This window comes from Choloepus didactylus, chromosome 1 (assembly GCF_015220235.1).
Source record: "Choloepus didactylus isolate mChoDid1 chromosome 1, mChoDid1.pri, whole genome shotgun sequence".
Classification (NCBI taxonomy): domain Eukaryota; kingdom Metazoa; phylum Chordata; class Mammalia; order Pilosa; family Megalonychidae; genus Choloepus; species Choloepus didactylus.
In genome coordinates, this window is record NC_051307.1 from 107,315,022 (window position 1) to 107,330,239 (window position 15,218).

The 15,218-nt window shown below is 39.4% G+C and overlaps 1 protein-coding gene across 1 annotated transcript in view; it reads left to right on the top strand.

Moving 5' to 3' along the window:
* The window catches only part of C1H3orf70 (chromosome 1 C3orf70 homolog), a 128,702-nt gene extending 116,422 nt beyond the window's left edge, over nucleotides 1-12,280 (top strand). Inside the window, exon 2 of the mRNA XM_037839087.1 lies at nucleotides 10,658-12,280. Within this exon, the coding sequence (XP_037695015.1) occupies nucleotides 10,658-11,214 (557 nt within the window). The 3' untranslated portion in view covers nucleotides 11,215-12,280. The remainder of the gene's footprint in view (nucleotides 1-10,657) is intronic.
* Nucleotides 12,281-15,218: the final 2,938 nt, after the last annotated feature.

A 15,218-nucleotide genomic window follows, 5' to 3' on the forward strand; every position in this document is an offset into this window, starting at 1 on the left:
AAAGTAATTAATTCTTCTGTTTCTTTTACCAAAGAACTAGGTTGAGAACATAAATCTTTTTTAGTGTCTCATTGAGGTGTTGTGAAAAGAGTATGCACTATATCTTGTTGCTAAACACCAAGGGGGTCTTCTGGTTTGCTAATACTGCTGGAATGCAAAACACCAGAAATGGATCAGCTTTTATAAACGGGGTTTATTTGGTTACAAAGTTACAGTCTTGAGGCCATAAAGTGTCCAAGGTGAGTCATCAACAATCGGGTACCTTCACTGGAGGATGGCCAATGGTGTCTGGAAAACCTCTGTTAGCTGGGAAGGCAGGTGGCTGGCATCTGCTCCAGAGTTCTGGTTTCAAAATGGCTTTCCCCCAGGACTTTCCTCTCTAGGCTGCAGTTCTTCAAAAATGTCACTCTTAGTTGCTCTTGGGGCGTTTTTCCTCTCTTAGCTTCTCCAGAGCAAAAGTCTGCTTTCAGTGGCCATCTTTCATCTGCAGCTCCTCTCCCAGCTCCTGTGCATTTTTCAAAGTGTCCCTCTTGGCTGTAGCAAGCTTGTTCCTTCTGTCTGAGCTTATATAGTGCTCCAGTAAACTAATCAAGGCCCATGCTGAATGGGTGGGGCCACACCTCCATGGAAATCATCCCATCAGAGTTATCACCTACAGTTGGGTGGGTTGCATCTCCATGGAAACACTCAAAAATTTACAATCTAATCAACACTAATATGTCTGCCCACACAAGATTGCATCAAAGATAATGGCGTTTTGGGGGACAAAATACATTCAATCTGGCACAGGAGGGAAGAACAATCAGAGAAGTTATGAATCAAGACTTGAAAAGAATAGTGGAAGTTAATTATTTAGTGGTTTTCATTGGCCATTAGTTGAGAAATAGCTGAAAATGTTGAACCAGTTTCCCCAAAAAGCAATGAAAGGTATGAAATTTTTCACTTACTTACTGGTCATAATTGGTTTCTGTGATCTTAGTCAGTGTTGTGTAATTGACTTCATTATTCAGAAAGTGATTTCAGCTCCCTTGAAAAAGGTTCCAGGTGCATTAATAGGCTTGTGAAGTTTATTTTTATTTTTTATATTATTTTTTATTGGGCATTAAGTATTGTAATGGGGTGTTAAGTACTGTAATGAGGCATAGCCTTCACTTTTCTATAGATGATCTTTGTGAATGATTTGAATGTGTCAGTAGCAAACTAAGCTCCCATTTCATGGGATTATTTTGAGAACAAGCTTAAGAATGTATATAAGTTCTTAATAAAAGGAACCAGGGTTCCTTGGAGACATTGTTGATTTTAGGACTGGGACAGGGAAAGTACAAGATAAGCTAATAACATCTTATGATGCCAGAAAGTTAAGGAAGTCTTTAGTAATGGATGGGGAATGCTGAAAAGACAAAGGGGCTAACTTGAAGGAGCTCCCAAGAGCTAAATCTGGAACAATTTGAGCAACAAACTAAATAATGAGAGTAATGGATTACAAACCATCAAATAAAGTAAGTATCTATGAGTCCATGCTTATATAAATAAATGAAGGAGAAAGGGCAGCTCTTGCTGACGTAGAATTCTGGTGAATAACTGTAGGAGCATTGATGGAAATAGTCACTGCGTGGCAAATACCACAGTGATGATTGTTGCAGACAAGATCCACCTATGCATGCTAAAATTAGTGTGTGAAAGTATGATGAGAAACAGCATATTTGCATCTTCTCAAAATACCTTGCCACAGGATCCTTACTAAATTATAAAGAGAAAAATTGTAACTTTACAGTGGAAAAATCTGGACATTTCACCACCTTAACCGATTAATGCTCAAAGTTAACATCACCAGTAACGAGATTTAATGATTTATTTATATCAACAGCATGTACCTGCTGATGTATTGCACTGAAAAAGATACATCACTTCTGTGGTTTTTTGCCAAAATGCATAACCTCAATCTAATCATAAGACAACATCACACAAACTAAAATTGAGGGACATACTATCAAATAACTGTCCAGTACTCTTCAATAATGCCATGGCCATGAAACACAAAGAATGAGAAAATATCCTAGATTGGAAGAGATAAGGGGATATGTCAGCAAAATGGAATGTAGGATCTTGAATTGATTCTGGACCAGAAATTTGTAGGACAATTGGGGACATCTGAATAAGTCTGTAGATTCATTGATAGTATTGTATCATTATGTAATTGTACTATGGTTAATGTTAGATGTTAACATTTGAGGAAGAATGAGGAAGGGTATTTGGAAATTCTGTATACTATTTTTGTAAATTTTTGATAAGTCTAAAATTATTTCCAAAACAAGTTTTAAAATGCAAAAATTAAGTAAAAATTTCATTTTTTAATTCAGAAAAACGAAAAACAGAGAAAAAAGAGAAAGAGAGAGAAGGAGTGTGTAAGGTCTTGTTTTGAGTGTTTCTGAGGCAGTGATCTTATAAATCTGCTGTTTGTGATATTAACTTAGTGGCTGAGCCCAGTGAGCCTCTATGATGGAACCTTGATTATTCTCTTTCAATTTGGGTTCTGGGTTATTTGTTTTGCAGTATTGGATGCTAGACTCAACTTCCTTTCATTTTTCTCAAAAATTACATGAAATCTTTAGATACAGGCTGGATTGGGAAGAAAGGATAAAAAAAAATGGGTATCCAATTTCCTGAAACTTACATTTAATACTTTTACTTTGGCTGTAGACCAGTTTGAACAGACATAAAAAGGAGGGGAGAAACAGAATTTTATTACTGAAAGTATGTCCCTTCCACTTGTATAATATACACTTACCCCCTACCAAGGCTTCCAAAATCTCATACCGTTATAGCATCAGCCTAAGTCCAGGATCTTGTCATTTAAACCAGGTTTAGGTGCATATGAGTCCCTCAGGTGTAGTTCCTTGATTATAGTTCAAGTACCTTTCCTTTTTATCTGATAACTTTGAACTAAACAGACAAGTTATCTCCTTCCCACATACCCAGCATATAGTGATGGGACAGGGAGAAGATGGCTGCTGTAGACCCTACTGTTTAAAAAAAGGGGGAAAACTGGAGACACACAATAATCACTGGGCCATTGAAATTCTGAGTTTCAGCAAGGTACATTTTGGCAGGTCTTTGAATAGGAGTAAGCCCTGCTATTTCCTATGGCTCTTGGCTCAGCAATCTGAGATCTTGATCCCACCCTCTATATTCTTTCTTTTCCAAAAAAGGTTGTAGCAGAGTAATCTTCCAGCCTGCTTCCTGCAGTTTGCAGGTCTGATAGCCTCTTCATTTTGTGATGTTTCTTGAACCCTTCAGTCCAATTCAACTTCTATTAAAACTTTGTGGGTCACTGATGTATCTTATTGGGTTCACTCCATTAGACAAAAGCCACACCCAAAAACTTCTTCATAGTAAGCCCTTTTGTTCCTTGGGCTTCTGTTGCAACTGCAGACATAAAAAGGCCTCAAGCTTCTTAGGAGTCCTTAGATCTTTCTTAGATCTTAACAAAGAATTTTGCAGCCACACCCTGGGCTTAATCTTTAGACCATGTTTTCTTGACAGTGCCCCAGATATGATCTTTGCCTGAAAGCTGGTTCTTAACTTTAGCCATTCCTTAATTTTTGCCACCTGGAGAAGTCGGGAATTTTCAACCCAAACAAGTCTGGAGTCTTATGTTTAGCTGTTCTTTCTTTAGCTCTTATCTCTCCTCTTACATTTTACTGTAAGTCACAAGAAGATCCTTAGCTAGATTACCATGTTATGTACGATTTATACTTTCCACATTACTAGAGGTGACAGGGTTGCTGGACTTTCTGCCAATACATAACAAGGGCCCTCTTTCCTCCAGTTTTCAGTAACATTTTCCTCACATTCCTTTAAGCCAGAGATTGGCAAATTTTTTCTGAAAGGCCCAGGTAAGTAAATATTTTAAGATAGGATTTGTGCATCAAAACAGTCTCTGTGGCACATCCTTTTTGTTGTTCTTTGTTTTTCATCTTACAACTCTTCAAAAATGTAAGTGATGTGTATGTGTTCTAGTTCATGGAATAACATTCTTATATTTGTACTATTAACCACAGTCATTCTTAGTTCACAGGATGTACAAAAGCAGACCAGGTGGGTTATAGTTTGCCAGTCCCTACCTTAAGCCTTTTTCAAGGGCCATCAAGCTTCTGCTAACTTCTTCGAGTTCCTTTAGTTTTTCACTAACCCTCTCCTCAGTGTTCTTACAGCTTCTCTCCAGAGTTCCATTCCAAAGCCACTCATACCTTTTTTTTTTTAATTAAAAGTTTTATTCACATACCATACAATCCATCCAAAGTGTACAATCAGTGGCTCTTGGTATAACCACAGAGTTGTGCATTTATCACCACAATCAATTTGAGAGTATTTTCATTGCTTCCAAAAGAAAAAATCCCATACCCCTTATAACTCCATAATATTGACACTTAGCATTGGTATGGTACCTTTGTTACAACTGATGACAAAATATTACAATATTTATTAACTATAGTCCATAGTTTGCATTAGTTGTATTTTTCCCCATATAACACCCTGCTATTAACACCTTGTAATAGTGATGTATACTTGTTCTAGTTCATGGAAGAACATTCTTATATTTGTATTATTAACCACAATAATCATCTACAACAAGGTTCACTATTATACAGTACCATTTTTTATCCTCTAGCTTTCCTTCTAGTGACATACATGACCCTCAGCTTCCCCTTTCAACCACAATCACACCCATTATTCAGCACTGTTCATTATACTCACAATAATTTGCTACCATTGCCTCTATCCATTTCCAAACACCTACAATCAACCTCATTAAAAATTCTGCACAAATTAAGCATTAGCTCCCCATTCTCTACCCTCCATTCTATCTTCTGGTAACCTATACTCTAGATTCTGACTCTATAAATTTGCTTATACTAATTATTTCAATCAGTGAGAGCATACAGTTTGTCCTTTTGTGTCTGACTTATTTCTCTCAACATAATGTCCTCAAGGTACGTTTATGATATCGTGTGTATCAGGATTTCATTCCTTCTTTATAGCTGAATAATATTCCATCGTATGTATGTATCACATTTTGTTTATCCATTCATTGGTTGATGGGCACTTGCGTTGTTTCCATCTTTTGGCAGTTGTGAATAATACTGCTGTGCACATTGGTGTGTAAGTATTTGTTTATGTCCTTGCTTTCAGTTCTTCTGCCACTCATACATTTTTTTTTTTTGTAAAGGTTTTTTCTTTTTTAAATTCAGTTTTATTGAAATACATTCACACACCATACAGTCATCCATGGAACCACTCATGCATTTTTAAGTTTTTGTTGTAGCAGCACCCTACTTCCAGAGAGTAAAATCTGTATTGATGACCTACTGCTGCAAAAGAAATTGCCCCCAAACTTAGTGGCATAAAACCACAAAAATTTTTTATTGCATGGTTTCTGTGGGTCAGGAATCTGGAAATGGCTGGGCTGGGTTCTTCTGGCTTGGTGTCTCAAGGGTTTGTCTGGGACTCAAGTCACCTGAAAGATTGATTAGTGCTGGAAGAGCCACTTGCAACTGGCTCACTCATACGGCTGGCATGTTTGTTCCGACTGTTGGCATGAGCCTCAGGTCCTCGCCACATGGACCCCTCCTGAGGGCTGCTTGTGTGTGCTCACGGCTGGCTTCTCCCAGAGTTAGCCATCTGGGAGACCAAGGATGAAGCTCTGACACCTTTTGAAATTTAGCCTTCACAAGTCCTAATTGTCACATCTTCAGTATTCTTTTGGGAGGGTATGCCAGTTTGAATGTATTGTGTCCCCCAAACACCATTATCTTTGATGTAGTCTTGTGGGGCAGACGTTTTGGTGCTGATTAGATTTGCTTGGAATGTGCCCCACCCAGCTGTGGGTGATGACTCTGATGAGATATTCCCATGGAGGTGTGGCCCCACCCCCTCAGGGTGGGACTTGATCAGTGGAGCCATATAAATGAGCTGACTCAAAGAGAAGGAACTCAGTGCATCTGTGAGTGACGTTTTAAAGAGGAGCAAGCTTGCTAGAGAGGAGAAAGCCATTTTGAAACCAGAACTTTGGAGCAGAAGCCAGCCACATGCCTTCCCAGCTAACAGAGGTTTTCCGGATGCCATTGGCCATCCTCCAGTGAAGGTACCCGATTACTGATGTGTTACCTTGGACACTTTATGGCCTTAAGACTGTAACTGTGTAGCCAAATAAACCCCCTTTTTATAAAAGCCAATCCATCTCTGGTGTTTTGCATTCTGCAGCATTAGCAAACTAGAACAGAGGGCATCTTGGGGGCTTTTAATACATACACTGTGACCTTTGGTAAATTATTTAACCCCTCTGCCTTGTTTTTCTTATCTGTAAAATTGAGATAATAGTTAACGACTTCAAAGCGTTTGTTGTGAGGATTAAAGTGCTAGTCAGAATTAATTTTATATAGTATTTAGTAAGTTTCTGTAAGTGGTAGCTTTTATTACAGCTATTTGTTTTCTGCATTGTTCTGCAAATTTTGACTGTGAGCTCATTTCAAGTGGTGCTTGTTTCTTATGTGGTAATTCCATGAAGTATGGGTTGTTGAAATGACCCTCCAGAGCATTTTTACATTTTCTTTGGCAGATACTTCACGGGTATCAATGGTCTAGGAGCAATTTTTTTTTTTTTTTTAGTTTTTTTTGTTTGGAATGGGTAGCATAAGTTCAAAGTGAAAATGCTCATGAGACATAGGCCTGAGATTTTTATTTTTCAGGTGAGACTTTATTTCGTCTAGAACCTTAGCAGAGACAAGGTTCCTTATTATCCTCTTGGGCTAAAGGTGAAATATTTCTCTTCTCCTTTTACTGGAGTTGCAGCATTCCACAGTCCTAGTTTCATATTGATGTCTCACTTGCAGCCTCCCGCTTTGGTGGACATTGAGCCTGAGCCAGCCCTGAGCCAGCCCTGAGCCACCATTAGTCCAGGACCCGTGAGCTGCCACGGCATCAGTCTGCATGCTTATCTTTCTCGTTTTCAGTTCTCTCTGTTTCTTGCAACTTAGAATTCCCCTTTCTATCTTGCAAAATCACAAGAGAGGCAGGAAGGAGAAGGGAAGAGAGAGGGGAGAAGAGAGAAATGGAGGGAGAGAATAGAAATATGAATGATTTAATTATTTCATCCAGCATTTCTAGGCATTTGTATCAGGAAGAGTTTTACTGTAGCTTAGTTGAACACTTTCTTAGAACCACTGCTTAACCCTTTTCTACTTGTTTCTTCATCTGTAAAGGAAAGCTTATAATGCCAAGTTATATGTATGGTATTTGTGATGATTGGGATGGGTGCTCCCCATAAAACACTTGATATAGAGCCTAGCACGTAGTTAATGCTCAATAAGTGGTGGTAATTTTAATACTCTCTCTCTCATCTTCTTTCCACCCCCTTTCTCCTCCCTCCCTTAGATCCTTCTTTTACTCTCCCTCCACTTTGCTCCTCTCCAAGCCCTAACTATCTTCTCCTCTTAGAGATAAAAGTTTTTAAGGTTCCAATCCATTTATTTCTTTAAATAACACAGTAAACCATTAATTAAGAGGATTGTTCAGAGAATAGAGTGTGGTGATTATTGAGTTTCCCGGTTAAATTGCCAGAAACCCCTTTGTTTCAATCCTGGCTATTGCAGAAGTGTGTTAGTTCATTTTATTCTTTTAGTAAGTACAGCACAGTGGACATAATTGAAGCTCTCTGATAATTCAGGATCTTGCAGTGCTTTAGGGCCTTCATTGTGAACAAATGGACTCACAGCGTAGAATACTGTGGGGGTAAAGTTATTGGAGATTGGACCAAAGTACTAACTCGTCTGGACTCTTTACAAAACTAAATACTTCATGTAAGTTGTTTTATTTTATTTACATATTTATGAGCAAATCAAACTATAGTATCATTATATAAAGAGTAATTGATATTTGAAAGATAACCACTAAACTTTGTTTCTTGTCTAGTGTATATTATGTTTTTCTTCTCTGCCTTCCTATTTGCATATGTATCCCCATATCGCCAGATTACAGGCTGTCACCATAGCTCTGAGTAAGCACGTTTTATAGGTGTAGAAGGAAGTGGAAGCTGGGATGCAGTACACATCTTCCTCTCCTGGCTGCATTTCTCTTCCTCCTACTCTACTTCAAGGAAGAAAAAACAAATTGGAGAGGGACTAGAGAAAGAAGGAAGTAGAAGACTTGATAAGAACAGAGAAAGTAAGGAAGTTATGAAGCAGGACAAAGGAGGGGAAGGAAAGGGGGTCTGGGAGTTAAGTGAGAGCACGAGGAGGTGGCCAAAGAATTCCCAAAGTGAGACTTCAGCTGTTCCCTCCATCTTTGGACTAAATATAGACCTGATCCCTGTGGACCTCTGAGATCTGGGACTGAGAATGGTTCCTGAAAGGCAGGAATCAACTGCCGGGATCCTCGTTTGACTGTGACAACTTCATCACTGAAGTGCTTACTATCCTCAGTTTCCTGAACTCAGTAACCACAGACCCACCTGCCGAGAACAGACTAAACTTCAGTTCCAGCCATTTTGTTCACCACTTTGTGAACAGAAGGGGGTGCTTCCCCAGGTTCTCAGAGTCCCTTCTTTGCCCCTTGCCCAGACATGTGTTTCTCTAATCGTGGGGCTGGGGGCTTGGAGAGGAGTCCTGAAGTCTGCTTCTTTGCCCCTTTGAAGGACAATGCCTGTAATATCTGGACGCCAGGTCCACACCAGACCAAACTGCCAGCTCTTACCTAATGTCAGCTCTGCCTGGGAGGTAGTGATTCCTTCTTTTCTCTTCACAGAGAAACGAAGACACCAACTATATTTTAAACACAGTCCCCCAGGAAGGTGTGACCAGGTTCTTCTAACTTGTGTTTTTTCAGACCATAGGTATTGATAATAGATGTCTGAGCTTGGAAGCAGGTCTAGGAACACAAAGACTTAACAATTTTAAACATACCTTTTCTGTGTAATACTCCATAATGAAGCTGAAGGTATTTTTAGGATAATTTAGTTACAAAGAAATAGTGCAGCTTAAAGCCTGCTTTTGTACAGGAGTCAAGGAGCAGGAGTGAAGAATACAAGCAGGCTTGCTCGATCTTAACAGATTCCTGATGTTGCACTATTGGTGGTATAGTTGGTTGCTCATGTTTCTGATCTGAAGCTGCCATTCTTCCCTGGCTTAATTAACTTATTTAAAAATCTAAGATAGTTTTCATTACAAATGTGATCCCTATCCTAGAAAAACTTGCAGTCTAACCAAGAAATAAAACAAACAGGAGTAGGTGTCACACACAATGAGTAATTTGCCTGCAAATGGTTGCTCGGGAGAACACCACAGATTACTGGTTCTCAACTGGGGGCAATTTTGCCCCTACTCCCCCTGGTGATGTTTGAGAAGGTCTATAGATACTGCTGATTATCACTGCCAGGGATTGCCCTGCTCCTGGCTTCTGGTGGGTTGAGAGGCCAGGGATGCTGCTAAACATCCTACAAGGCACAGGACAGCCTCCCACACAAAGAATTATCTAGCCCAAAATGTCAGAACTGCTGAAGTTGAGAAACCTGTCATAAATATGTGCAGAAGATACAGCATGGAGTGATTGATAAATCTGGACTCAATTTGGAAAAGCCCAAGATGATGCCCACAGTTGTGGCTCCTGTCTCTGGGTTTTCCAGGTTGCTGTTTTGTTTTTTTCCCCAGATCTTTATTTTGAAATCCGTTTAGACTTACAGACTCGATAACTTTCATCTGTTTCCTTAGCACTTGGCACATGGGAGGCTTTGCTAACAGTTTGTTGAATGAAGTAAAAGAGTGTAAGGAAAGGGACACATTAGGAACAGATCTATTTAGGTTTCACTGTCGCGTTAGCTACATGAGAAACAGTTGAGGGTTCCAAGTAGAAGGAAAAGTTTGGCTTCCTAGAAGCATCCTGCATCTTCCTGTGCCCTGGTTTCTGCTTGGTTTAGGTTGCTCAGTGCCCCGGATTGGTGTCACGGAGGACACTGCCTCCTGCTTTGGCCACTGATGAACACTGGGTCCTGAGAGAGGTCATTTCACACCCTGAACCCTACCCCAGCTATTGGGGGTGGCTAGAGCAGTCCTGTAGGCCATTACCTATTAAAAATATACATCCACATTCTGATTAAGAACATAGAAATCTAGAAAGTGAAAGTCTTCCATAATCCTGATAATAAATTGGTGCATATTCCTCCAATGTTTAGATGTATATATTAGTGTATTATTAAAGATAAAAATGCAATGATAACTTTATTGTGTATGTTACTATTTTATAACTTGTGTTTTACCATACTATATTGTGAATATTCTTTGTTGTAGTATGATGGGTTAATCATTTAAAATTGTCTGTAGAATAAGTATTACAGTAGGCACTCATGTACTTCAGAGACATTAAAAAGACTCATATAAATTAAGATTTGTAAAGTATGTTGAGTTTCTTAGATGAAATTTGTTATATACCATGCTCTTTTTTTAATTGATTGTAACAGTGTTGAATGATGCTATTATTAATTTCTTTTGAGATGTTATGAAATATTTTAAAAACATCCCGAGTCCTCAGAAAGTAATCATTATAGCTACATTTAGTTTGTGTAACACACTCAGATTTCAACTGTCTTTTTTTGTGTCTCCCACAGGCAAATATGTGTATCAGCCCATGACCCCTGTGGAACAGCTTCCAAGCACTGAGATTCCTGCTAGGCCTTGGGAACCCACAAACACCATTCAGATCTCAGTCTCACTCACTGAACACTTTTTGAAATTTGCATCCATCTTCCAGCCTCCCCTTCCCCCTGACTCACCAAGGTACTGTATGATTTCAGACCTCTTCATTGACAACTATCAGGTTAAATGTATTAACGGGAAGATGTGCTATGTGCAGAAGCAGCCCACTCCACATTCCCACAAAATGAGCCCCGAGGAGGTCTCTGCACACGATGCCTTAATTTCAAAAGAGAGCAATACACCAAAAATAGATCACTGCTCTTCTCCCTCAAGTTCAGAGGACTCCGGGATCAATGCGATTGGGGCTCACTATGTGGAATCGTGTGATGAGGACACAGAAGAAGGAGCAGAACTCAGTTCAGAGGAAGATTACAGTCCGGAGAGCAGCTGGGAACCGGACGAGTGCACCCTTCTCTCCCCTTCGCAGTCTGATCTGGAGGTGATTGAAACAATAGAAACCACCGTGTGAGAGACCTGGTGAAGCCACAGCCTCTGATCCATGCTGAGCTTTTGTACTTTTGTCTGACGAATCCTTTTTTTCCAATGCAGTTGATATTTTCTACCCCTCTCTAACAACCATAGCAGTTCAGTGGTCTGCTGATTAGCTTCACTCTTTAAATTAGTCTTATACCTAAGACATTCTTTTTATTATAAGCAGTTTTCTTTTGTATCTTAACTTACTTTCTATGTAGCAACTGGTGTCATGAGTTGTGAGCCAGCCTTAATTTTAATGGGAACTTTGCAAGCAATGAGGCGGTGATTACAATGTCATGGATCAGACTGAGGAGCTCCCTGGAGTGAAGGAGACAGTATTTTCTAAAGAACCACACCTTCACTGGAAAACTCTCGGCATTCCTTTGGTGTGCTCACAGGCACCCCTATCTGTGAGTCCCACTTGCACATCAGCTGAGGGGAACAGAGTATGCCATGGGGACATGCCATCCACCCCCTGCCTCCCCACTGGCCTGCCTCCTATCACCTGTACCGGGTCTGGGCCAGGGCTCTTCGGCTTGCTTCTGGGGGGTCACTGGAGGCCAGCCCTGCCCCTGGCTGTGACCAGTGTCTGCACAAACATCCATGACTTGGGGTTGAGCTAAACCTTCACTTGGAGAGATGATGTCTTCAATTTCATGCTCAGTCTAGCTTCAGCTGAGCACCTTTGCTTGGCAGGGTGCTGTGAGGATACAGAATGAATAAGACCTGGGTCCTGCCCTGAAGGGACCCACACCCAATAGAGGAGGTAACTACGCATTACAGGTGATGGTACCCAGAACACTCTGGGAACCCAGGGAAAGGAACGATGGACTCAGCCTGGGCTGGCTGCGGAAGGTGTTGCAGCACTTCAGCTGGTCTCTCATATGGGTTCCCCAACATTTCCCCTGCTTTTCTTAACTGTTCTTCAAGTCTGGGAAACTTTGAGGAAGTCATATAGGTATTCTCTGTAGGAGGCAGCCACATCTGAAGTCTTAAAAAAAAAAAAAAAAGAAAAAAAAAAAGAACGGAAAACAAATACAAATCACGAATAGTTTTAGTTAGCATGGAAATGCTACAGAAAGCAGTCCTTTAGGGATTAGGAATGAATCTAATAGGTTTGATTAATTCTGCTTCATTTGGTTGTATGAAGCATTAGAATGGCTTAGATGAGAAATGGATTAGAATTCAATATGATGCATGGATTTTTTTATGCAAATGCAAAGCAGTTGAAATAGTTCACTACTAAGTCAGGAGAAAATATTTTGTGTAATATTCATTTCCTTTACTATAGTAATATTCATGATCTGTTGTCTTCTCACGTATACAAGATGCTGAAAAACTTAGTGAGTTCTTCAGCTTTCTTCAGAATTCTCTTCCTAATCTCCCTTTATACCAGGTATTCTCATTTGAGTTGGTTATTTGCCATTTCTCCAAATCTGTGAGGCAAGTAAAGAATCCAGGACATGTAAAATATGAGTAATGAAACTAGAACTATCAAAATTGAAGACAGGGAAATACTTCTTATATCCTTAACTGTCCACGAGTGTGTAACACTACCTGACTCCTGCTCTGTCAGCAGGATGGTGTGTCTTCTATTTTCTGTCACATTAGTTTGTCTTTCAAGAAGATACCTATTGCGCTCTTCCCTGAAGCCTCCAATTGGCACTCTTCACAAACCACTCAAGGGAGAACCTGCTTTCCTAGTTGTGTGTATAGTTCAAGTGATTTACAAGACATTTTTGTTGTTTAGGTACCAAAAACATCCTTAGGTTTAGAAGGCAGAGTATGCATTTTCCTTTGAAAACTGTGTTAGTTAAAACTTTCTATGCTAGAAGAGAATGCAGCATAATTACTACAGTTTAAAGGCTCAAAAAGTCAAACCAAGAAGGCTGTTAGTGGAGCTCCAGGAATGACAAGGCACAGGAAAGGGCAGGCAGAGGTAGGGTGTGGGTGACACAGCTTTACCTCCTGGTCAGTTGCGGCCCAGGTGACCAGGGAACACCTGATGACACCACCTGAGGGTCCACCTCCCTGGGTGAGGCCAGCTGAGGGTGGGCACAGAAGCGCCAACACCTGTGAGCCCCATGTCCAGCCTGACAGTTGTGGACTCAGGGCTGTAACGGCAGCACTAGGGCCCCATCTATGCTGCCTACCATGGGTGAGCTCATTGCACCCCCGTGGGTGGGCATATGAGGGGCTTCTTTCTCTGTGCTGTTCCTATCAGCTTTCTACTCTGGGCCCAAATTCCTACCCACTGAACTAACTGCAGTCACCGAGTCTCTAAAGGCAGGGGACTACACGGTTGGGGGGCCTCGCGTGTTAAGCTGGGTTAAGGGTTAGGGTTGGACCCTTTATCAGTAATGTCTACAATGTCTGCCTTGGTTCCTGTTTTTTAAACTCCTAAACTGCCAGATTACCCACAATTTTAGCAGAATTTTTGGATTTAATAATGGTTGATAATCACTTTAAATATTTGCACAAACTCTTTATACTCAAAAGCTCACTAAGCTTCACTTGCTACTATGTATTTTATAGAATTGGAGTCTAAATATCAAATTCTCCTGGATCTCAAAAAAGCCTTTTCTAAATAAGCACAAGCAAGAATTTTTTTTTGTCCTAGCACTGTTATTATTAATAATTCTCTGAAAATCATGTATGATTGAACCAGAATTATTTCTTTATGCTTGCATTCCAAAAACAACTGATAAGGATATAAAATTATGTAGTTACAACTTAAAGTTTAGGCCTTTTCTGTTCTATGTTATATGAGAAAATGTCTCTGTAATCCTGATATATGGCTAATTGGTATAACTATCTCTATAGGCACTTTAGAAAATGTTTAGACTGTAACATGTACTATAGACATTGAATACAGTCATTTTAAATAAGGTTTGATTAATAACTGTACATGGAAAAATATGAAAACTTTATAATTTGAACTTAGTAGTATGCTTACTTGGGACAATGGGTTGGGCTTTGTGGAAGGATAAACTGCTTTCTTGGGCTTTTGTTGAAACCTGACACAGTTCCCACTTTTTGAAAACTGGTATAAAAGCTGTTAGATAGGAGATAAAAAATAAATGCTGCGTGGAATTTAGCTTTCTTATCTAAGATTTATTTTAGAATTTTCAACAGTTTAAAAAATATATTCATAACTTTTCTAAGAAATGATAAAGCAATTAAAATGCTTTTGTGGTTAGTAACTATTTGGTATGTTAAAAAATAAGGCTTTAGCATCAAATCTGGTTATTTTTTACCTTGTACTTTTCACAATTTGAAATGAGAATTTGATGAAAACCCTGAAGAAAAAGTTGCTTTCCTAGAAAGACATGGCTTTTAGTTCAAAGTAATACAATACAAAATAAAATAAAAAACAGAATCACTAAAACCAAAACTAAAACCATGTAGTTTTCCTGAAATACTTTTTGGATTTAATACAGGGTGTGATTTTATCTTTGGAATGGTGGTTTTATTTATTAACCTTCACTTCCTGGCCTATTTGGAACATTAACATTCTTTTGGGACAGATCATAACAATCTCTTTTATGCAAATTTGATTCTCTACATGGGTAATAGGATGCACCCAGATAATTTAGAAAGATGTCAGAACACCCAGATAATGTGGCATTATAAATACTACTAGGCTAGGAGAAAAGCACAAGTTAAATAAAATAATATTTATACAGTCAGCTCTTGATTATCCCACATCTTGTTTGCAGAACTTTATTGGCATGTTTTGGCTTTTTACATGAGGAAAACAAAAAAATTAAAAGTTTTCTTTCCTACCCCATCCTCCAGAGAAGTTGTGAACCAGAATTAAGGAGGTCAGTTATATTTTCAGCTTTTCAATAATATGAGATGGTATAGTGTTTCTTCCCATTGAGGAAAGAAGAGGAGAGAAGCCCCTGGGAGTTTCACTCATTTTTATTAGTGCTGTGAATTCCAGGAATATCATCATTTCTCACATCCAAACATAAGTACAAAGCACTTATCAAAATT